The following is a 25754-nucleotide window of genomic DNA, read 5'->3' on the forward strand; positions in this document are numbered from 1 at the left end:
AATTTTGGCGCATAAGGGCCGATTAAAAAAATGTACATGCAACACAGACACCAGGACAATTCTACCTTTGCTTCCTCTTCTTGAAGTAGTACACACATTTCAGGACCACGCAATAAGTGACAGACAGCTCTATTTGTTTGTTGATTTGTCAGAAATGCCTCAATTAAGCATCCATGATAATAACTTTGAAATGTTGTTGTGTACTGTTATGTTACACACTCTCCCTGTGGAGCAAACAATTTGAGTTATTAGGATTTCAAATCTACAACGTACCTTGAAGTTTTGGGGTATTGTCTTGTTGTGGGGGGATGCTTGGGTAGGTGTATTATTACACTCCATCAAAAAAAGAAATAAAAAGTACATAGGATTTGTCTTTGCAAACACATTGCAGGCCCATTTCAAAGTGAACTGTATTGTAATTAGAGATGGTCACTGACCCTCATGTTTTGGTTTTGGATCTGGATAACCTTCGTGTTTTGGTTTTGGTTTTGGCAAAACGGCCCTTGCGTGTTTTGGTTTTGGTTTTGTTTGATTTTGTTTTGCAATTTTTTTAAAAATGCCATTTTTTGGGCTAAAATAACATAATTTAGGTATTCTTTTGTACCTACATTATTATTAACCTCACTAACACTAATTTGCAGTCATTTCCATTCAATTTTGACCACCTCACAGGCCACAATATTATTTTCATATACTTTCAGGCTGAAAGTCGCTGCTGACTAATTTAGCAATATTGTTTTACAAATAGGATTGCTTTCTTTCTTTAGGCCCTTCTCTATCTTATATTATTTATAACTATAACTTTATCTGTAATACTGTTACATGTGGTTTGCTAGTTGGTACAGCATTTTGCAAACTTCTTATCATAATAATATAAAATTCAGTGTACTTTTCCTTAATCCTCAGATGGAACTTTCAGATTCCTTCTTGTCCAAATACTATATCCAAAAAACAATATTATCTAAATGTTTATCATTCAAAAAAAAAGTGAATAATTTTGTCATAGTTTTATATGAGTTTTCCATTCTGTTAACATCTCTCCATGTAACTCCATTAGAGATACTGCCATCTGGTTTACATGTTTTCTTTTATTTTTTTTAAATCCAGTTGAAATTGTTGTACTTCACATTTAGCAGTTCACATTTTCAAATTACACACAGCAGTCCATGATTTTGCATTAACTAATTGGACTTACATTGTTTTAATTTCTTTTTCATTGCTTAAGAGCTGGTTTCCATGCCTGACTGGTGTATAGCCAAGTATAATCTCCACTACAGCTCAGTGCATAAGTTCCTGACAAGGAGGAGGCACTGCTCTGACAGCCAAACCCCTTCCTGTTTCACCTTAAATACACAGCAGACGAATTATGATACATTACAAAACTCGCGAGAACTGAGATCCGACGATGTCACGATTACGTTCGCCTCGATTTGGAATCTGAATTGGCGGGAAGGTACCGAGCCGACTTGGCTCGTTACTCGGGTTGCCAAAGTTCGGGTGGGTTCAGTTCTAAGGGAACCGAGCCTGCCCATCTCTAATTGTAATACACTTTTAAAAGAGTGCTTAAAGAGATGTAGGCTCAGTGCAGTGATGTAACATTGTACTGTCAAACGGCAATATTTTGGGTTTTGCATGGGAAACATAATGTCAACAATAACCAACAACCAAACAGTTATTTTTCATTGCAATATAAATATGTTTTAAAGAGAACAATGAAAAAAAAACCAAAATCAAATAAATCTAATTTTAAGTCACCCATGATGTGGAGGGCTCTGAACAAGCATCAGCGCTCTCTTAGTCAGCAGGCTGTGACCGACGGTGTAACGAAGGAGCAAGGGGATGGGCAAGGGGATAGCCAAGGGGATAGGCAGGGGGATAAGCAAGGGGATAGCCAGGGGGATAACCAAGGGGATAGGCAGGGGAGGGTAAGGGTGTTACATTGGACGTCCCAAGGAGGGTGCGGTGCCGAGGGGGGTGCGAGAGGCAGAAAAGGGGCAGGAGCCAAAGAAGGGGCAGGAGCCTGAGAAGGGGCAGGTGCCTGAAACAGGGGGCAGGGGCAGGAGCCAAAGAAGGGGCAGGGGCAGGAGCCAGAGAAGGGACATAAGCCAAATAAGGTGCAGGAGCCAGAAAATGGGCAGGAGCCAAAGAAGGGGCAGGGGCCAAAGAAGAGGTAGGTGCAGGAACCAGAGAAGGGGCAGGATCCAAAGAAGGGGTAGGTGCAGGAACCAGAGAAGGGGCATGAGCCAGAAAACGGGATAGAGCCTGAGAAGTGGAAAGAGGTAAAATATTATGAAGAGTGAGCTGGTGGTCTGGTGTGTAGAAGGTATCTTGTGTGGCATGAGTTAAAATGGGTGAAGAAGTGACATTTAGTGGAGGCCGTTGTGAGGTGTCCCGTTCGATTTTGTACAAGAGGGTGACAATATATGTGAAGTTAGCACTTAAAGTGGTAAGTTGCTCATCAAATTTGTCCTCCATACGGGTAAGGGTTTGTGTGTCTAAGGACTGAGTGGTGGATTCAAAATGGTTACTTATGTGCGACAGTGACTGCTGCCTCAAGAGTCATGCATCCTCACTCCAAAGGGCCTCAACATCACGGCCAGGCTCAACCACTTCTTGAATGTCTACAGTCACCTCCTCCACCTCACGTTCTGTATATAGAGTTAAAAAAATGTAAAAAAAGGTTACCTTCCAAACTTTGCAAAGCCAAAAAATGCACATTGAACAAATCACAATTCCTGCCAGTTGTGATGCTTCTGTTTTGTAGATTTGTACTACAGGGAATTTAGCAACAAACATGCCTTTGTATTCTAACATAACAGCCAATGCTATTAAGTATATGTGTTTTAGATATTGTGGCAAAGAGGGATATTTGCCACAGTTCCCTGTAAGGTAACAGGTAGGAACACAGTTAGTCTGCAACCTAAGTTTTCCCTAGGTTCCTCTTTGAGCACACACACACAGGTGTTCCACATGGGTGTGATGGGTTTGCTGTGATTTGTTTGTAGTGCTTGTGGTGGAGGATAAAGACATAGTCTGTATGTGTGGGTGGCACCACCGATGCCAGTAAGTGGCCGGCGAGTAGACAGGGAAGTAATGTCTCGCCAGATGTAGGTGGTGGGGATTTTTGTGTACTGTTACTGGATATTAGTGCTGTACCAGCATTGGAGCTGTTTTACCATCCTGACAACTGGTAATAAACACTGCTGGTCAATGTAGTGCCACACTTGTTAAAGGTTCAAACTGTGAATTGGATGTGGTACAGAAAATCAGCCAAACTGTTGTAATGCTTTGTTTCCAATGTGTTGCTATGAAGAGACAAATCTTTGCATTGGGAACTGATTAGCAGCTGTTTTGTTGCAAAAGAAAGCAGAAGTTAAAACACTGCTGGTCATTGTAGTGCCACACTTATTAAGGGTTCAGACTGTGAGTTGGGTGTGGTCCAAGAAGAAAACATTTTTTGGGGGGGGGGTTGATTCCCAGCACATATCAGCTGGAAAAAAAAGGGTTTAAAAACAAACAAAAACACATTTATTTTATGGTAATTGTAGTACCACACCTTATGGGTCACTCAGTTGTGAATTGGTTGTGGCCCAGAAACTTTTGTTGTTACCTGAATGCTGAGAGAAGCTAGGTTTCATTTCCCAGCACAAATTCCTGTGGGAATGGACAGTCAGTAACAATGGTAACGGTCATTGCCCCAAAACTGCCATACCCTTTAATCCTGGGCAGAGACTTTCCGCTATTCTCCAGGAGCGAATCCAGCCGGACACCTCGGCAATTGCAGCACAGGCCGAAAGTCCAGTCTTGATGGAGGAGCTTCAGGGAACAGAAATTGGAAAGCGCCAGGATCTAGTATGGAACCTGAACCAGACAATTCAGGAAAATACACCTTCTAAAAGGTGGGAGTGTAGACAAAGGAGAACTGTCCCTGTACCAACGCAAAACCACACCCTGGCATCGTTCGTTGGCGAGACCTCGGATGAAGGGGCTATGCCGCCCAATGAGGACTCAGACTGGGCAGGACTGTCTAACTTGTTTCCACTAAAAGACTTTGGCTGAGACCAACTTGGAGATGTTGCCTTAGCTAATGTCTATAAGAATGTGGTTGAGATTAATGGTGTAGAGAGGGCTGGCAAGCCTGCAGCGGGTATTTCCTATTATATGATAGAGAATGATCTGTTGTATAGAGTTGCTATTGTACAGGGTAGAACTGTGGAGCAATTGTTAGTACCACAAATTTATACATCACTTGTTCTCAAAGCTGCACATTCACATTTGTGTGGGGGACACTTGGGGGAAGAAGAACAAAAAACAAGGAAGCGGATATTGCTCAGGTTCTATTGGCCAGGAGTGTACGAGGCAATAAAAAGTTTTTGCCGGACGTGTCCAGTATGTCAGAGAACCTGTCTGAAGCCAGGCTATCGGGCCCCACTACTTTCCATCCCTGTGGTGCAGACCCCATTCAAACATATTGGTAAGGATTTGGATAGGCCCATTAGAGAAGTTGGCCTGCGGCCATCAGTATGTATTGGTTATAGTGGACTATGCCTCCAAGTATCCCAAGACTATACCTTGGCGCAATGTAAAGTCCAGCACAATAGAAAAAGAAACTATGATAAGTCAGCTGTAGTTAGAATTTTCCATCCAGGTGACAAAGTTCCCATGAGGGACTATCTGTCCCCAGGGCGGGGACGTGCTCTCCGCAGTGTCAGCATCACCAAGGTTGGCGATGCTAAGGGGAGGGGTATGTGGCAGAGAGGGATATTTGCCACAGTTCTCTGTAAGGGAACAGGTAGGAACACTGTTAGTCAGCAGCAGCAGGCTGCAGACAGGGTTGCGTTTTCCCTAGGTTCCTCTTTGAGCACACACTAGTGTTCCACATAGGTGTGATGGGTTTGCTGTGATTTGTTTGTAGTGCTTGGGGTGGAGGATAAAGACACTGGGCCTGATTCATTAAGAAACTTAAATTAAAAAGTTTCTTATTTAAGTCCCTTGGACAAAACCATGTTACAATACAAGGGGTGAAAATTAGTTTTCTGTTTTGCACATAAGTTAAATACTGGCTGTTTTTCCTGTAGCACACAAATACTTGATAGCTTATTTGTACACTGAAATTTAAAGTTGATATTTGTGTGCTACATGAAAAAACAGCCAGTATTTAACTTATGAGCAAAACAGAAAACTAATTTTCACCCCTTGCATTGTAACATGGTTTTGTCCAGGAGACTGAAATAAGAAACTTCTTAATTCAAGTTCCTTAATGAATCAGGCCCACTATCTGTATGTGTACTGTTACTGGATATGATTGCTGCACCAGCATTGGAGCTGTTATACCATCCTGACAACTGCTAATAAAGAGCTAAATGGTTCAGCATACCTGTGTCCAATTCCTGTGAATGCTGTACTTTCTCACAACATATTGAAAGAGCCATATTTATGCTTGGAATTAGATTTGAACACCAGATTTACACATTTTCAAATCAGTGTTGACATTTCATTCCCTATTATGTGGTGCACGAACAGAGTATAACTGGAAAGCTTGCCTTAAGGCATATACTGATAGAAGTATCACATGTTCCTAAACACAATATAAACATTAACAGACAGAAATATTAGATAGTCCTAATGTACCTAGGGGAGAAAGTGCCCGTGTTAGGGGTGGGCCCAGCCCTTATCAATTCAGCCCACCCCAACAAGAGACTCCTCGGAAATGGCGACACTTGCACGCTCCTCTATGGGTATTAGGCGCAGGTCTTCTGGTGGGCCACCACCTGTTCGCTGAGTGTGCCTCCTTGCCTCCGTAATTTTCTTTTTTAATCTTTGCTTATAGTCAGCCCAGCTGCAGAATTGGCAGAACTATATTAGGCTACAAATGGATTGATAGGCAAAAACATGGTACATAATAGTGTCAAGTTACTATTTACACACAGAAATCACACTAAAACAACACCGTTAAATGTGTGTGACTTTTCCAGGGTGGATAATAGACAGAAAGTTTATGTAAAGTTTTATAAGTACACTCTGACCCCACCATGGCCACTTGCTAGGAAAAAAACAGGCCTTGCCAGACAAATGACTTACACAGACACAATATGTGTCAAGGTCACAGTCGACAGACTTGTACTATGTTTAGAGGCATCCAAATTAAATGGTAGTTTTGATAAAGCAATTTAATAGTACTGTTTCTGGACTTCGTTGGGCAGACAGCGACACGGAGCTATGGCCTTAACTTGATTGGCTGTTTTTTTCAACGGCCAATTTTTTTAACCACGACCTCTATAAGCACCTCTAATTCCTGCTCTGTAACGGCTGCTTCGTTCCACCAGAACGGGGGGCGAGCTGGGCCCAGCATCAGGCATTGTTAGTTATAAGAGAAATCGTGTGTGAAAAATGTCAAATCAAACACTCATGACAAACTTTACACTTTTGAAAATCCCCAAACCCTTTATCACCTTTACTGCATGCTTAAGCTAAACAATGCATTCCTCAGACTTCTACATAGTTTGCACAAGTACATGCACATTAATGTATAAATGCTTGTGCTTTCTATATATACATCTGTAACTTTGCTAACATGTAAAAAAGGGACTTAGCCAAAGCCACAGATTGATAATTTGCCAGGCTCTTTCAGTACTCATTAACGGCTTTCTTACATTGCTATCACCCCAATATGTTTTGAAAGCAAACCCTTACAAATATTGGCAAATGCCACACCCCAAAAGAGAAAAGGAGTGAGTAACCAAGACAGTAACAGTTAAAATGCCCACACAAGAAAGTTATCTAACGTTATAGATACAGGTGTCGGTAATTTATATTAGCCATAGACACTTCCAAAATTCAGTACCTGCCCTCAACCCCCTTCTGAGTGCCAGATAAATGAAGGCCAATTGGACAGTTTCCATTCTTATAACTAACTAATCTACAGTGTTTTAAGCACAGAGAACTCACCAATATCCCAGTCAGATTCCTGAGCAGAGCAAAGCAATGGATCAAATTTGGGTTAAACTCTAAGAAGAAGGCAAAAGAGAGGTATAAGGATGATTGAGAGTGTAGACAATATTGTACATACATGCTTTTTGGCAACCAAAGATAGTGCCTATATACATTTCAATTACTCTGACCAACAATGCTATACTCTGCCTACTCCTGGGTTTTGTTTGGGAAACACATTAGCAGAGTGTTGCTATAAATGTGAGAGTTTTCATGTGTATATAGGACAAAACCAAACTCTTTGAAAGTTACCAGCAGAGTAACATTGCTTTATGCCTATTTCATAGGCGGCGGACAGTCGTCCAGTTGCAGCGTCGCTGGAGCGATCTTCGCTGCCAGCAGCTTCAGCTCTTAAATGAGCTCAGGGAGGGATTAGGAGACGTGAGTTCTTGATTAATCGCATAAATTCATGCTAAAACATACTTGGTTTACTTTTCGAAAATCTTTAAAAATATTCACATGACATGACCTACCCCAACATATCAATCTTCCTCCACACTAGAAATGTAACTCCCCCTCCAATGCAACATGCTTTTGCCACTGACTCATAACTTTTGTGGGGGAACATTTACTTTCCTTAATGATTGAGGGCCAAACTCCAGACCATAAAGGTAGGTTTTGGATTTCAACTTTTGACCCCAGTGCTGTGAGGCAGAAGTCTGACCCACTAAGGCAACTTGGCGACCTTATCTTACAAACATTTATAATATTACAGTGGCAGATGTGTTATATTTGCCAAAGAGTGGAACGCCATCTTTGGGGTCAATGTTCACATTTGGCCTAAGCTGATTTTCATATGTTCAAAGGCCTTACCCAAATACCTCCTGTAAATGTTGGCCACAATCTGACACTATTTAGATGGTAGAAAATTTGTTTCGGAAATAAAGGCAAACTTTATGACTCATTTTCACAGCAAAAATGACATTTACACATCCATAATCCCAAAAAACACCTTGTTACAGCACATCTGAAAATGGGGTGTGTCTAATTGTCAAATTGGCTTCCTTCTCTTAAAGATTTTATTTAGCTCTCTATTAAAATGCATTCTGCACAATGTCAGTTGACATTATTATCAGGCTACATGTTTATCATTGAGAAGCAGGTTGAAGTATTTTCCCAAAGCTTATGTGTAACATTTATTCCAACAGACCAGAGACATTGTGCCCGCCAACAACAGGCGTTGGAGGAGTCTGGAGCGGGGGTGGAGGAGGCCCCATAGGAGGAGGTGGAGGAGCCAGAGAAGTCTGGTGAGAAGGAGAAGGCCGGAGGCAGAGGAGTCTGCCAAGAAAGAGGACCCACAGGAGGTGGGGGAGGAGGCCCCACAGGAGGAGGGGGAGGAGGTGGCCCCGGATGATGAGGTGTCTGCCACACAGGCAGTGTTTGAGAGGGCAATGGGTGAATGTAAGTATTTAAATTAATCACTTTTCCAATTAGTATTCCTTTGTAGTCACATTTGTATTGCAGCACAAATCATGATTTGCTAAATTCATTTAGGCAAAGAGCTAGTTAGCCATTCCACAGTTTTCAACCATGATGGGCCGAAAACAACTTTTGGGTGTTTTAAATAAACCCCAGCCAACACAAATGTGTATATATAATTACATCTGTCAACCAAAATTATTAATCCTCTGCCTGGTACTGTGTTACTGTGTTTAGCATACCATTAATGCTTTCCGACAATGTAAAGTTATGTAACACTTCTGCCTCTTCTGATCCTGTCAAATAGGGTAAAATAAGTACACCCTATTGAAGTATATTTTTGACCAATTAGCTAAGCATGTATTTTTTCATTTTTATCAACCGCTCTAGAAGACACCCAGGTAGAGGTGGGAATCCCGCCAGGCACAGAGGAACTATTTCATGATATTTTAAAATATCGACGAAAGATTAAAAAATATTCAATTTTTTTTTAAAAAAAAACAACAAATTATTATTGAAAGAAAAATATTAGTTTCACCAAAGTTTGTGATTGTTGTTTTTCTCATGTTAATGTTTAAATCCTTGTTATAAAAAAAATAAAAAAAATTGTTTATGTCTTTTGTAAATTAGTTAGAAGAAATGTGTCAAGGTTATTTTAGCCAATAATGTATAAACATTTAGAACATACCTTGATATTAAATTTTCATTGGTGCCTTTGCACTACATCATAATTTCTTTCATCAATTATTTATTTATGATGCCACCAACAATTCTGAGTCACTATAAGGAGAATACAGTCCCTGGCCCAATAGAGCTTACAGTATAACACACACACACACACACACACACACACACACACACATTTTGATTGATGAAGTCAAAGGATGGATTTGAGGGAGGGAAAAAAAGCATGACGAGAACATACAAGGCAAGAATCGTTAAGAAAAGTTAGACAATAAAAGGAGTAACTTGGACAAAGCATGCTGGATTGCAGGTATTTTGAAAAAGTTGGTATATATTTATAATTGGGGTAAGGCATGTCCTAGATCATCTTTCAATGTATTAGTGTGGTACCTGAAAAAAGACCCATTAGTTTCCTTAGCTGCAAAAACAAAAACCTTTTAGTCAACACTTTTACAAGGTTACTTTTGGCTTTACTTATCTTAATGGCCCATAAAGTCTACACAGCTAAGGCCATGTTTGGGAAACTAACTCATGACCCCAGGGCTGTAAGACAGAAGTGCTAACCACTAAGCCACTGTGCTGCTGATGTGTTGTCTGCAATGATTTGTAGGGAAGCTGAGTACATAACATACAAGCTGTAGATGAATAAAAAATAAAAGGTTTGCAGACAATGTTTACATTAACCTCAAAGGAGCATGTCACCTCAAAATCAACCCCCTTCCCTCAAAAGTCTAAGGTGGCTGTTCCCAAAGTGTGCGCCGCGGCTCCTAAGGACAGATTTATCATCGTGGTAGAGCGTGAAAAATCAAGCTATCAAGTGATTGAGTTTGTGTGTTACATGAAAACCAACCATTACTTTCCTTATTAGGTAACTACTATCCTAATACTAGCCCTTTCCAAAAAAAAACATAGGCTGGTTTGGGCAAAGTTCCTGCTGTGTCGCTTTCATTAATGAATAAGGCCCACGAGCTGCAGACAGATGCTAAGGCCATATTTGGTATTCAAACTCATGACGCCAGTGTTGTGGGACAGAAGTGCTAACCACTAAGGTACCTGTGCAGATTAGAACTGGCATATATTTTTGGCTAATAAAGAAGAGTTCTATTATCTAACTCTTCCATCTGCTGCAGACATGCTGTATTGTTGTGCTTTTCACTCTAGTCTCTAGAATTTAATTATCTTTCCAAATGAACGTTGCCTTAGTGGTTAACGGTTAACCACTAAGGCAACGTTCATTTGGAAAGATAATTAAATTCTATAAAAAAACAAAATACACTGCAAAAAGCATAGCTCTGGTAATTTGCATATAAAAATAGTGGATTAAAAGAGCAAAGGACTCACGCCAGAAGATGGATATAGGCGTGAACCCATCTACTACCTTTTTCTCCTACATCTGGGACACCTTCTCACGCCTATATCTGAGTCCTTTGTTCTTTTAATCCGCTATTTTTATATGCAAATTACCAGAGCTATGCTTTTTGAGGTGTATTTTTTTTTTTTTTATTTGTATTCCAGATGTTTTAGTGTGTTCATCGTGTTTTACCATCCTATTAAATTTGGTTTATTTATTGATCGTTCTCTGATCATTTCAGTTAGTATCATTAATATCTGGGACACTGTATTTACACTTCCTAACTTCCTGACATATTTCTATTATATATTACATATGCTGTATATTTCATTAATCATATTTTTACTTCTTTTGAGGTACATTAACCCTTTGGATCTGTGGAATTATTGATAGATCCTTGGACTGTTTACTTTTATCTGTTTTGCACATCACCAATATTGGATTTTTGCTCAAGCCGCTACATCATAGACTTTTTTTCACCTTGTTTGGGCCAATAGCAGAGGTGGCCCTTGGGACCTTGTTTTTCCAACACTATTTGGGTTCCACGTTTCATTGCATTGATACACCACCAATACCTTTATTATTTTGTTTTTATTATGTGATACTCAGTATATTATAGATTTACTGTTTTTGTTTACAACAGATCTTTCAGAGATTAGTGATTTCACATCAGTGTTTTTCTCTTGACATTTGCATTAATTTACTTTTCTTGACCAAAGATTCAGTATACCCATCTTGCATTTATGTCTTTTTCTCCTTTTACTTCGTGAGCGCAATTGGGACTCCTTAGATGTTGTAAGTAGACACTGCCTGACAATTACGTTTCTTGCATTTTTATGTTTTTTCAATGGGTTACCAATTATCTCAAAAAAATAGAGCCAAACCGATGTCATGTCGGAATCAGCACCACAAAGGTTCCTTAAAATCACTCTATTATGATTGACAATAAAATGAATGTTGACCACTAGCATTAAAGGAAGAAGGGGAGGAGTCTTTGAATAAATTGCCATTTTAATTATAGCCAGCAAAATGGCTGAAAAACAGCGATTTAACAAGACCAGACTTCCATACATTTGTTTTAATTATAGCCAAAACACATCTTGGAGTGCTCAACTGAATCACGCTCTTCTTTCTGCATTTTGAAATAGTGTTACAGTATACCTTTGAAACAAACCTATTACTATTCTGTAATTCTCTATTGCTTTCACACATTTTTAACAGTTTTATATTTGAGAGAAGATGATTGTGTGGGAGACATAGAACTCATCTATACTGCTGGCATCTTTAAATTTCATCTGCATACCACATACAGTATATCGTGTGTATATATATATATATATATATATATATATATATATATATATATATATATATATATATATATACAAGTTAACCCGTGCATGATACTCATGTATTCTAGTCAAATCAAGCTACTTAAGGTGTTAAAAAGGTTCTTGTCATGCATTTGGGCCATAACCCAGGCCTCAACCACCAACCACTCCCCACTGTCACCCCCGGCAACCACCAACCACTCCCAACTGTCACTTCTCCTTCAAGAAATATAGATATATTTTTTTTTTAAATCTTTATAAACACTTTTGACAATTAACAAAATAAATTAACAAATTAAAAACATCTTAGTATACCAAATTTCAGCCCTTTCTGAATTTTCTTTTCCACACACACTAAGAATTTAGTAGGTCAGTGTATAACTCCGCCCAGCAGGTGGCGCTGCAGCTTGGTTTTATTTTTTCCACACACAGACAGACTAACACACGCCACTAGACATTTATATTATAGATATTCCTCTTTTGCTGCAATCCCAACACTCCTGTGGGAATTAATGAAAGCGACTATCAATAGATGGAAAGTTTTATTTTGTGAATTTGGACTGCAAGAATCACACTGCAATACATTTGCAGTGTGATGCCATATAATCTTTTTACATAAGGAATTAATGAAACATCGCTGCTTAGTAAGTGGGACCAGGGTGGGATAGGCTGCATTATGAAGTAACTACATCACAACTTATTATTACAGTAGGATACTAAAGTGTCAATCATATACTGTAGTAAACCTGACAAGCTGCACAGAAAGTTAACTTTCAGCAATTTTATCAAATTAAATGCACTGGTTCCTTTTTTGTGTAGCTATCATTCACTAGCTGGAAATGTCACACTATGTGGAAAAATTGCCTTTTTTTCTATCAAGGCATGGTTCTGATTAGATAAATCGTTATAATGAGAATATGCCTAAGACATCTAGATTGTATACTTTCATGTCAAGCTCTATCTACTGTGCACCAAGCAACAAATAACCAAGCCAGATCCCCTGTACACTGTGACCTGCAGTGTATATCACTGAGGACAAAGAGCAATGGTAATTTCAGTAAGTGAGAATCTCATTACACTTTTGTCATCACCCAGAACTGTCTTGCTACAAGTGCTCAGAAGTAGTTTTTTAAAGAGATTGATTCAACTGATCAAACAATGAGACATGTCAGGGACTGCTTTATGACTGGTGGCTGATAATTATGCTGCTTTGCAATAGTCACCTGCATTTTCCCAACCAGCAGCTTCAATTGTTATTTCTCTACCTTATAAATCAAGCATTCCCCACGCTACTTAGATTGTAAGCTCATATGGGCATATTCCTCTTTACCTTCTGTTTCATGTGATTGAATGTAATTGCTTAATATCATCATCATCATTTATTTATATAGTGCCACTAATTCTGCAGTGCTATACAGAGAACTCACTCACATCAGTCCCTGCACCAATGGTGCTTACAGTCTAAATTCCCTAACATACACACACACGTAGACAGACTACGGTCAATTTCATATGAACCAATTAACCTACTAGAATGTTTTTGGAGTGTGGGAGGAAACCAGAGCACCAGGAGTAAACCCACTCAAACACAGGGAGAACATCCAAATGCCACACAGATAAGGCTTTGAGAAGTGCTAACCACTTAGCCACCGTGCTGCCGATATATGTCAGCTCTTTAAAAATAAACATATTGACAATAGTTTAAAATACAAATTCCCTTTTCCTTTTAAATTGAAGAAGGGATGCATTTAAAAAGAGTACAAAAAGTACATATTTTTTTAAATAATAAATAAAAAGTATATTATTGGAAGCTGAACCAGTCAGAAAGCTGTGAAAGTTTGTAATAGTCGATATAGAATCTACACTCATGGCTAATTTACATTGGGACAGTGCTTTCAAAGTTTGCATTGGGACAATGCTGGAAAGATTTACATAATTGACAATCAGATGGTTAGTCTGTTCTTTTTAGCAATGTCAGTATAAAAAGGACAGGAATTATTAAAATGTCCTGATAAGTCCTAAACCATACTGTATTGCTTCCCTTATGTCATGTATGTTGGTTGAAAAAAAACTTTATTCGCTCACTGACCCAAATATACTTAAGTGAAGAGGTTATATCATGCAGGTGTGTATAAAATCCTTATTTTTACAGCATCTTTTTAGCAATATCCACAGTCAATTATGAGCGTCTTATGGCCGTGACTGTGTTTTTTATGCATGCACACTGACAGGAGTAAGTATGCTCCTTAAAGTAACAGCTCATATAGAAGTCTGGTGTCACGCAGGGGCCTGTGATTGATTCCTGACCTGTGTGTTATTTTCTATTAGATTATATTAGATTACTTTTTATGACATTCCCGTTGTTACTGACCATTATTATTATTATTATCATTTATTTGTTGGGCGCCACATGGTTTTCGCAGCGCCTTACATAATACGAGCAGTAGACCATACAGGGTAAAACATTACAGAACAATAAACACTAAGTACCAATGCTTCAGAAACTCTGGGCAGACAAATGGAGAGAGGGCGGAGCAGAAAAGTCGGTATGGAGAACAGGAGGGGAGGGGGCCCTGCTCATGCGAGCTTACATCCTAAGGGAGGGTGGACAAAACAGGCACAAAGGGAGGCAGTGGTGCAAGGGAGAAAAAGGGACCAGGGGAGAGGGGGGAGGACAAGCTGAGTGGATGAGGGGTTAAGTAGATGGTTGGTAGGCTTTCAGGAACAGGTGAGTTTTGAGTGCCTGTTTGAAGGAGCACAGATTGGGAGCGAGACGGATGGAGCGAGGGAGGTCATTCCAGTGCAGGGGGGCAGCTCAGGAGAAGTCTTGGACTCTGGAGTGGGAAGAGGTAATAAGAGTGGAGGAGAGGCGACGGTCATTTGCCGAGCGCAGGGAGCGGGAAGGAGTATGAATGGTAAGGAGGTTAGAGATATAAGGAGCAGTAGACTGGGAGAGAGCTTTGTAAGTGGTAGTAAGGAGTTTAAAGAGGATTCTGTAGGGGAAAGGGAGCCAGTGTAAGGCCTGGTAGAGAGGGGAGGCAGAGGAGGAGCGGCATGAGAGAAATATGAGTCTAGCAGCTGCGTTGAGTACAGATCGGAGCGTGGCGAGATGGGAGAGAGGGAGGCCGGTGAGGAGGAGGTTGCAGTAGTCCAGGCGGGAGAGGATGAGTGCATGGATGATGGTTTTGGTGGCGTCTTGTGAGAGGAAGGGTCGGATGACCATTGTTCTTTACTACCTGCCTTGACCTTAATGACTGTTTTGACCTAGTTGTTAGGAAATCACAGGAACAATGAGGTTATGTTGTAGTGCAAAATGTTATGGAGTTTATTGCAGTATCAAGCGCGGACAAGAAAAGCACAAACTCTGAGGTAATGCAGGGATGCATAATTAGCAACAATGTAATTCAGGAATCATGTAGTATAACAGTCTTTTGTTGCACCACAGATATAAATAATATCTGTGAAGAAATAATGGTGCAGGTTTGCTCAGTCTGAGGCAATGCAAGATAATGAACAGATTTAACCCTGAATATTCTCATGCTCATATTGAATCACATTTGTGAATTGGTGGTTGATTTGGCCTACCTGATCTCACTCATTCTTTCATTGGTCACAACTATAGCTATGTGCACCTGGGGGCAACCAAATATCAGTGAATATATTAAGGGAAAGGGGGTGCTTAATTGAGGACCACAACTAGCAGGCGCGGGCTGGGAGAGGGAAGCCCAGGGGGCACACAGGCGGCCGCATCCCATAAAACGGGAAGCGGCCACTTCATTGATGATGCGGCCGCATCCCCTGTCATGTGATGCGGCCGCCTGTGCGCTGACGCGGCCGCATCTGATGTCATAAGATGCGGTCGCGGTGAAAACAGCCTATATTGCATCCGGGGGGGGCGGCCGGCCGGACTACCCCCGGCCCTAAAATCGGTCTGACTGAGCGGCCCGGGCCAGCCCACCCCTGACATCTAGCCTGGCTATAGTGTTACTGGTATGCATTAATGTGTCCAGCTGTCATGGTGTCTTCTTGAGGGACAACATTCTTCTACAAACAACAGTGTCTCCTCTCCTTCTACAGAATCTTGGTTACTGTGGGTCATATTATTTTGTGTATACTAATCACCTAATTTCATATCCTACCAACATATTACTACCAACTAGTATAAAATTCTTCATTTTGATCCCCCCACAATTGGCGAACCACGTGATTGGACAAGTTCTTCACCACAAGAGAGTCCTCTTAGATATGACATGTAAATAGAGGAGATCACTGCTAGGTCATTGCAACAACTGCAGCCTTTGCATATGCAAAAAAAAATTAAATAATGAAGGATCACAAGCTGAAAGTTTTGATAATAGTTTTGATAACAGAATAATGAGGGTGGATGTTGGTAATGCCTATGCGAAAGAGTTAAGACTGTCTCTACATAAATCCACTAAATTGGAGCATTGGAACTTGAAAACATGTTTCATTTTGAGAAATCTGTGGGTGAGACTCAAATTAGCCATTGTCTGTGTAGTAAATTCTTTTTCCAATGCTGCTTTGAAATTCTATATAAATGTAGCATGGATCTCATAGTCACTGTGGTAGAATTTCTAGAGCTAAATTACAGGAAAATCAGCAACTAAATTACATTCCTTTGATAAAACTATTGAAGAAAACAAGAATAGAGTGGATGCCTTAGGAAAGTAAATTAGAGCATGTAAAGCCTATAGAGTTGCACTTTAACTATGAGCATGATAAAACTTATTGCTAAAAGGATGAACTGCATCTGCAGTACTCACAAGCTGCAAGTGCATCTCTCTGGCTTCCCTGAAGAAAATGAAGTATTCAGAAAACATAGCAAATTTAACATGTCTTTTACCACTGCAAATGACAGTGATAGTTAACAAGGGTCTCTAATTGCAAAGTATTTCCTTACAGAAAGACAAGTCCCAAGATTGACGAAAAGAAGGACAGTCTTCAAAAGGTTCCAAGGAAACTGAACCAAAGCCCAAGAGCTGCATTAACCAGCGTCAAATAGGGGAAACGTTTTTTAATAACTTACCTTCTTAAGAATTGACTACTACTGAACAGTCTTTAACATTCTGTATACACTAGAATAGTGAGCTTTCAGTAATACAATATAATACTGAACATTCTATAACATTCTGTTGTACACTGAAATACTGAACATTGTCTAATGCACTATAACACTGAACATTCTGTACACTTTAATACTGAACTATTAGACTGAATATTCTGTCAAAAGATGTTGGCTTTGTTCCCAGTTACATCACTGATTGTTTTGAGTAGAAAGTTAATTTATTTAAACTCATTACACTGTTCACACTGAAAATTTGCTACTGAATGTGCCGTCGAACGTGGAAAATGATAATGTTACCGCTATGCCAGTTAATAAGAGCTAATTTAAGAAAAATGGTACAGCCATTTCTGAATTTCTGAATAATAATCTACAATTAAGAATTTGGTTAAGCATGAGGTTCCTAAATGTCGCGGCTTAGTAAGAAGTGTGGATCAAACTATTCCAGGGCAGAAAGAATGACTCAGTAGTTATAAGATGACGCTGACACCCTCATGTACTGTTTGACAGTTATATGAAATACAGTTGATTACGTAAAAAAAACTAAGCTATAGTCAAGGTTATTATGAATGTGCAAGTTGAACTTTAATTCTAGAAGCTTTTTCAATGGCATTGTAAATAATTACATTCTAAATAATTACGTAAGAGCCTTTCTTACTACTGAGTACAATTAAAAAAATGGTTTAAAAAAATATCCACCTTATTGCACGTTTAGCCAGCAAAATTTGGGTTTAACTGTTCACAGTTCTACCCCAACCACATCACTCATATCCTTGCTCTATTCATGGACTAAAATTCCACAAAATGTGCATTTATCAAATGCAGAATAAAATGGCAATCTACAGAATGGCAAATAAGTGACTTAAATTGTGGGGATTATTTCAAATTCACAAAACATTTGTTTTTCTTGTGTAACATATGCATTTGTACCAAAAAGGTATACACATATGTCCATATGTAAAGTTTTGCATCTCCTTTCTCCTGGAGAGGTAGAATGAGGGAGGTCACGAAAGTGCAAGTGTAAGCCCAGGACATTAAGGGCCTGTTCACGGAAGTGTGACACAATTAGACGTGGACACTTCTGCATATGTGACTTTTAGGATATTGTCTAGGATTCTGATCATGTTGATGAGGGGTAAACTGGGCCGGAGGTCAGGCTGTCATATGCCCCCAGGGACAGCTCTATAGAGGACTACCAGGGTCACACCCAGGCATGGTTGAATCAAGCTGCTGTCCATAGGGTGTTGGGATTGTGCAGTCTGGGCATTGCTTCACTTCTTGGTGGCTGGCCACCTAAATCCATTCTTCCCTATTCCATCTCAACTCCCTCCCTCCTGTATTTACTTCACTGCTAAATCACTTCCAGGAGGACACAGGAGTCTGCCTCCTATAGGATTCCATAGAGCAGGTAATTGTGTTAGAGGTGATTATTAATATAATGTGGGGATTGTGTGGGAGGTCTTTATGTTATGTGGGTCTGGTCTTTATGGGGTTAAACTATAGGGAGGGAGGCTGCACAGAGAAAACTATAGAGGGGGCTGATTTGAAGTGTGAGGGAATGGGGGGAGGCTGTCCTAATAGTACATGGGTGAGAAGTAGGCTATTATTTTATTGGTGAAGTTTATGTGGGAGCTAAGTATTTAATGGATGCTATTTTATTTGTGAAGTGATAGTGGGGCACTTTAATTTATGGGTGGGGCCTATTAAATTAAGATGGGATGACAGAACCTTTAATTTAATGCTGGGGTGGTTTGGGACTATATTTGAATGTGGTGCTGAGTTTGGGGAGGCGGGCTATTTATTAAATGTGAATATTAATTATTTAATGCCAGGGATGATTGTGGGAAATGGTTATATTAAACGTAAATGCTATTAATTTATTTCTGGGGCTGTTTGGACGGAGGGTAATAGGTTTATTTATTAAATGTGAAAACTATTAATTTAATGTTGAAGTTGGTTGGAGGAAAATGTATTATTAAATGTGGGTGCCTTTGATTTAATGCCAGGGATGATTGGAGTATTCTAAATTTAATGTACCCATTTTTTTTCAAATAGGGCCTCCAACATTCCAGGATCAAGACAAGCAGCAATTCATCTAAAGAAACCAGCAGCCACTGGTGGTGAAAGTGGCAAGACAGGTAGGAGAGAGCAGGACTGTCTGCCAACAGTCCTGAAGCTGGTGGGGCAGTCCCGAATTTGGGTGACTGTCTTGCTTAGTCAGGATTTGGTCTGACTACAAGGACAGTTGGGAGGTATGTCCTGCGTCACACAGTACTGCTCGTAAAGGTAGAGCTGTGTGCACCTAACAGTAGTGCACACAGTTCTGCCTGTGTATTTGTCTAAAATGAAAACACCATGTCTTAAGTATACCAGCCCCCCCCCCAGTGCCTTAATCCAGTTCTGCTCACCAGCGCACTGATTACATTTGAGCTCCGTTTCGTTCAATTTAGTATCAGCACAATAGTGGCGGTTCTCATATGTAGTTAGTGAGTGAGAACTACATTTCAGAAGCACCGCAACCTCAGTACTTATACTAAAATGGGCAAAACTGAACTGCTGTACATGCCCAGTGGCAGCAGCTCCTCCTTCCTAATTAGGCCCAGATCTGAAGAACAGGACAGATAGTTGTAAGGTCCACTATAATTTTGTGTATCCCACATGTGAGTATTGTTCTTTTGTGAGTGTGTTTCCTTTATTTTTAATTTCTTAAGCACATTTAATTTGTATGCAGGCATATATGCACAGGCACATACCTACTATTGGAAACTTTTTCATTCAAAAATACATTTCTAAGTCACATTTAGTTGGTTTAAGCAAGGTTTAAACAGTCCAGACCTAAAGTATCAGAATATTGATTACGGTTTGATAACAGATACTTTAAATCTAGAACAAATGTAATTGCGACCATTAATATTGCTTCTATTGCCATCAAACCCTTTAATTATAATACCCAAAACAGGTGTCAAAGAACCCAGTATAGTCAAAATTAATTGTATTTCACCAATCCTTTTGCCCTTATCAAACCAGGGCAGCTTGCATGCTGCAGGTCTATGTATACTTATTTTAATGTTTTGTTTTATGACATTTCTTGCAGTTTTATGTATAAAGAGTCCCACGGATACTGTACATGTCGATTACCAAAAAGTATAAGGCCTACAGTTGATATTATGCAAATATGCCATACTTGCCAACTTTTGAAAATTAATTTCAGGGAGAAAATAAAAACCAAGGTGGGCGTGACCAGCTCCGCCCACTGGGCGCGGCCATCTAATTGCCTCTTTGTATTGTTATATAATATAGTATGGGCAAGCTCACACATACAAGATGCCTCCTCACTTACTGGTCTAGGACTCCAGGCTGTATATATCCAGAGGGCGTGGGAGCTCCGTGCTCCGCAATGGCCGGGGGTCTTCTGGGAGAATAGCAGCGCCGTGTCATCACGCCGATGACGTCACCGGCGCATGCGCACTTTGGCCACAATGAAATCGGCAGCAAAAATTCGGGATTTTCGTTTTCTCTCGCGGGAGTCCGGGAGATTTCCCAGCGTTCCGGGAGTCTCCCGGACGATCCGGGAGAGTTGGCAACCATGAAATATGCTGCATAGTTGAAACAATACAAATGGTTATTTTTAAGTTTATTTTCAATATGGCTGTGTGCCTATGATTGGCAAGGAATTATAGATGTGCACGCTTGATTGGTGAGTCTCGGTAAGTGAAATCTTATACCTGCAATTTTATTTACATAAACTATATGTAAATAAACTTTCAGTTATAAAATGTGGTACAGGTAAAGGTTGACAAACAACAGATAAGGGGTGTGTGTGTGTGTGTATGTGTGTGTGTGTGTGTGTGTGCTTGTGTGTGTGTGTGTGTGTGTGTGTGTGTGCTCTTGTGTGTGTGTGTGTGTGTGTGTGTGTGTGTGTGTGTGTGTGTGTGTGTGTATGCGTTAGGTATGATTTTACAGCACTTATAATGCTGACACACTTTAGACCGACCCAGAAATCACGAAGACTATCACTGCGACAAGCTGAAAATACATACTTAATATACATACCCACGGCCTGTATAATGTAAAAAAGGTGGTGGGTCCAAGCATTGTCACTTTAAAACCGCCGTTTTCAGTCTGACCATTAGTAATGATGTGATTTGTCACTGTACATATTCGAAAAAGTTTCTCTTTACATGTGGAGGTAATTTCAACTGCCAGATATACTGCCTGTCTATGATATAGTAAGTGGGTATTTTCAGCTTGTCGCAGTGATAGTCTTCGTGATTTCTGGGTCATTCTAAACTGTGTCGGCATTTTAAGTGCCGCTAAAGTGACTACCGCCGCTATATATATATATATATATATATATATTCTTTAACAGAAGAGTCAGTGAGAGGCAATGGGGACAGATACAGAGGCAAAGAAGCAGGGTCAACAAAGGGGCAGACATAAGCGGTATGTGGTTCAGGGGTGTTATGGACTGAAAACTGAAAATAGATCCAAATCAACAGGGAATGCTGGTGATCTGAGAGAGGAGAGAGAACAAGGAAATGGCAGGAAATGAGTTCCATTAGGGTACCTGGACCCAGTGGCCTAACTAGACATTTCAGTGCCCTGGGCGAGACAGGGCACCGGCGCCCCTCCCCCCATCGAAGTGGGAGTGACATTTGCCAAGTGGGTGTGGCCAATCTAATGTGGGGGTGTGGCTAGCACTTTACTGAAAGAATTCTGCCACACATATTTGCAAATGCATGATATATATATATATATATATATATATATACATATATATATATATACATATATATATAGCTCTCTCTCTCTCTCTCTCTCTCTCTCTCTCTCTATATATATATATATATATATACTTATATATATATACACACAGACAGTGGTGGGATGCATATAAATCAACAACCGGTTAATTTAACAGCTGCTAAGACAACATAAGACAATATTTTGAGGCAAAAACAGAGGAGAATTAAGCCTGCGCTCAGTATATCTCATATTATAAAATTAAATACAAAGAACTCTCAGAAATCACTATTTTTAAACTACTTACTACCTAGTTCTTGCTCTAACGCTCCTCTCCTATGTCAATTCTTCTCTGGCCCCTGTCAACGATATTGAAAAAGTACCAAGTATTTACAAATGATCTTAAGGCACAATCTCGCTTTTTAATGAGCCAATTGAAATGCGCATTGCTCAAAACAGCGCGTGTTTTGGGTTTTTCAAAACCACCAATCATTGTATGCTATACAATACAAACCACAGTTTTACTTCTCTGTCTGCCTGTGTTACCCACAAACCCACAAATACACTGGCCCCTCACACACACACACACAATACAAATACAATGCCTGCGCCCACACACACACAATACAAATACAATGTCTGTGCCCACACACACTACAAATACAATGCTTGCCCACACACACTACAAATACAATGCTTGCCCACACACACTACAAATACATAGCTTGCCCACATACACACTACAAATACATAGCTTGCCCACACACTAACAAATACATAGCTTGCCCACACACACTACAAATACAATGCTTGCCCAAAAACACATAATATAAAGCCTGCCCACGCACATAATACAATGCCTGCCCACACACACATAATATAAATACAATTTTACTTACCTTTCCATAGCATTTATCTCTTCTGTTCTTCTTTCTTCTATGTTGCGCTGCCGCTGCTCCTATCTTCTGCCCCAGCAGTGCTTACCGCTGAATCCTCACTAAAAATGACGTCGGGCGTGATGACGTCACGCCCGACATTCAGTGGGAGCGAGGAGACTGTCGGAAGCCGCTGCAAGATCAGTTGACCTTTTTTTTTTTTCTTTATTAACTCTGCCGCAATTTTTTTTTTTACTATGTCGGCGGGGAGGGGAAGGTGGCGGGCGGCTGCTGAGCCCCCTTGGGCTCCGCCCGCACCACCCTAGTTACGGCTCTGCCTGGACCAGACCAGCCTGAATCCAGCTTCAGCACAGTCTGAGAATCAGAAAATCACAGAAATAATATAAAATATATAACAGGGGGATTCCACTCTGTGGGTTTCCCTGTTACAGTGTGACCAGCCCAGCCTGTCATAGCCTGGTTGTGTTTGCAGCTTTTCCAGGGGAACCCTATGCTGTTTATCTGCCCATATTAGTGGTAACCAGCCGGGCTATGGTACTTATATATATAATATACATTAAAATGTCAGGAATCATCACCAAGTTGATGATGATGACTGGTGTCGGTAGTATGCGGCCTTGTTGTCATTGTATGTATCTTCAGATATGTAACTCAATATAACAGCGTAAATGTGCCATTTTTGCAGGGCGCACTTTATGTGTATATTTTGCATGCAAATGCATGAGGCCCTATGTTTCTATGCATAGCACTTTATATGCTCAGTGTCACTTCGCTAAGTGTAATTCTCAATGTCTGTTATCATGCTGCATGTATAGACAATTGCATAGCGCAGCTTTTCTTCTTTTACAGTTTAAATGTGAAGAAAGAAGGAATTAAGCAAATTACACTAACATTTATATTAAAATGTTGCCAATTGTTTTAAAGTACATCACATTGTGATAGGATCACACAGTACAAAGGTAGTATGGTTTACCATTACTTGTTTGAAGGAGAATCTGCACAGTTGTCCTACCTTGATTTGAAGATATCAGGGTAAATCAAAATGTTTACTTTCTGACAATGTTAATCATTGATTTAGTTGCAAAATTAGCCAACAGAATAACTGACTGTTGTCCATTAGACTCTTTTTGTTTATGTTAGAGCTGAAGGTCAGGGCTGTACACCTCTTGCCACAACCCTAAATTAATCATTCATCTTTTTTGTGTTGCACCTAATATATATACATACACCAATATATCTGACTAGAATGTATCTGTAAGTGTTAGGAAGTAAAAATCTGAAAATGAAAGGAGTGATTTTTCTGCTTTTGACCATATCTCTCAGCCATGCAGACCCTAGAGGTAAGAGACAAATATATTTGTTATATGGGATTGTCTAGACATACTGTGTTTCTTCTGTAGCAATGACTCATTGTTAGGCTGTTGTAAACTTTCTGAATGTGGGTCAATTCTCAATATTATAAGTGTATATTTTGCTCTCTTCCCTGTAACAGTGTTTATGCTTTAGAGCTAAAGCAATATCTGAAAAGTTTATTGATTATACTTTGCAGAAATGTTCAATTACAACATGCAGCCTTTAAGACCTAGATTATATTAATTGTTAGGTGGTGAAAAAAATATTATTATAAAAAGATACCTCATATTCTATAGCTTTAACTGTTACCTACTTTACTTGCATAGTTTATTACCTTACTTATATGATAGATAGATAGATAGATAGATAGATAGATAGATAGATAGATAGATAGATAGATAGATAGATACCTTTTTGACCTGCAACAAAGCGCTAAATGTCAACCAGCAAAACCTTGTATATTGACTTTAAAAAATACATGTTTATATGTGTGACTTTGTCACACAATTAGTGAGTATTATTTCTACAAATGTGTGAATTTGTTCACTAAGCAAATACACTGGTTTGCAGAGCAGCAATGAACGGGACATACTTCCCTACTTTCCGATCCACTGAACAAAGGTTAAATCGGGACTGTCCCAACTAAATTGGTATTGTTGGGAGATATGGATTAAGCGTATGCAGCTGCCACATTAACAGATCTTATAGCATATTTCTGAAGCTTTATAAACTTATATCTGCTTGAATACAAGTCTAGCTTTCCTTCAAACATGGACCATTTTACCCACAGGGAAAGGGACTGCTAATTTTTTAGATAACAGTTAATATTTCAATAAAAAGACAGGTCCTTTCGGATTACTGATTGTGAACATACTGAACGCAAGCAGGGACTGGCTGCACGGGGGGCAGAGGGGAAAATTCCCTGCAACTGATCTCATAGTGGGCTACCTTGGGCTGGGTCACTGGAATACCTGCATTTTTTTTCCATTAAAATGTTCTTAATAAGCTGCTGGGATGAGTCTCACCCCCCCCCCCCCCCCCTGGCTAAAATTTGCCAGCCAGCCCCTGAATGCAAGTGCATATTAGAGACACAAGAGTCAATCAGGACAAATCAGACCAAAGCTGTGCTTCTAAATGAGTCATTTTGCAATTTGCATTTTCTTAAAAAAACTAGATTTGTTTTAAAGATTCTTCCCAGGAGAAAAAAAAACAGAGAAAAGCTTTGGTAAGTGCAGTCATGACATACATGTAATTCTACTTTTTAAAATGTAATACCGTGTATGCTTTTTTTATTGCGATGTGGAGTCTATGACTGAAATATCCATTTCCAACTTTTCTCATAAAATGTTACTCCTTGTGAAATTTATTCGACATGCAAAATACAGTGCACATAAACCGCATGAGTAAAGAAAGTTGTATCTATTATGTTAATGTAATCCTGTAAATTATTATTGTTAAAATACATTTAGGATTTGTTATGAATTCTTTATATTTCTCTCACTGCAATTTAAATAGGGCACATTTAATTTTTTAGAAACATGGGTGCGATCTGGTATCTCCTCTGTTATAACCTTGCACTGCAGCGCACTTAAAGGTTAACAGCACACTTGACCATTCATCTAAAACAACTGTAGTCTACATACATATGTTTCGCACAAGATCTTATCAAATTAATTGCATGTAAGAAACATAATAGACTTTTTTTAATTACAAATTACACTGTAATCACATTTATTGTTCTCTCACTGATGCTCCAATGGCAGAGGCCATCTTACTATTTAAACTGCTAAAGTGATAATGAATTAACACAATAGCAATTGCATAAGAATAGTCACTACATTATTTTTAAAAACAGTCTTTAATGTAGTTGCCATTATTAGATCCCAATTTAAACAAATGTGAAA

The 25754-nt window shown here is 39.6% G+C and overlaps 1 protein-coding gene across 2 annotated transcripts in view; it reads left to right on the top strand.

Annotated features, from left to right (window-relative positions):
- Positions 1 to 23653: 23653 nt before the first annotated feature.
- Positions 23654 to 25754, top strand: part of GC (GC vitamin D binding protein) — a 151848-nt gene continuing 149747 nt past the window's right edge. For both annotated transcript variants that reach the window (XM_075202383.1, XM_075202373.1), the window contains exon 1: positions 23654 to 23837. In XM_075202383.1, coding sequence (XP_075058484.1) covers positions 23780 to 23837 — 58 coding nt within the window. In that variant the 5' untranslated portion in view covers positions 23654 to 23779. The remainder of the gene's footprint in view (positions 23838 to 25754) is intronic.

The sequence above is a fragment of the Mixophyes fleayi genome, chromosome 1 (genome assembly GCF_038048845.1).
Source record: "Mixophyes fleayi isolate aMixFle1 chromosome 1, aMixFle1.hap1, whole genome shotgun sequence".
In the NCBI taxonomy this organism is placed as follows: domain Eukaryota; kingdom Metazoa; phylum Chordata; class Amphibia; order Anura; family Limnodynastidae; genus Mixophyes; species Mixophyes fleayi.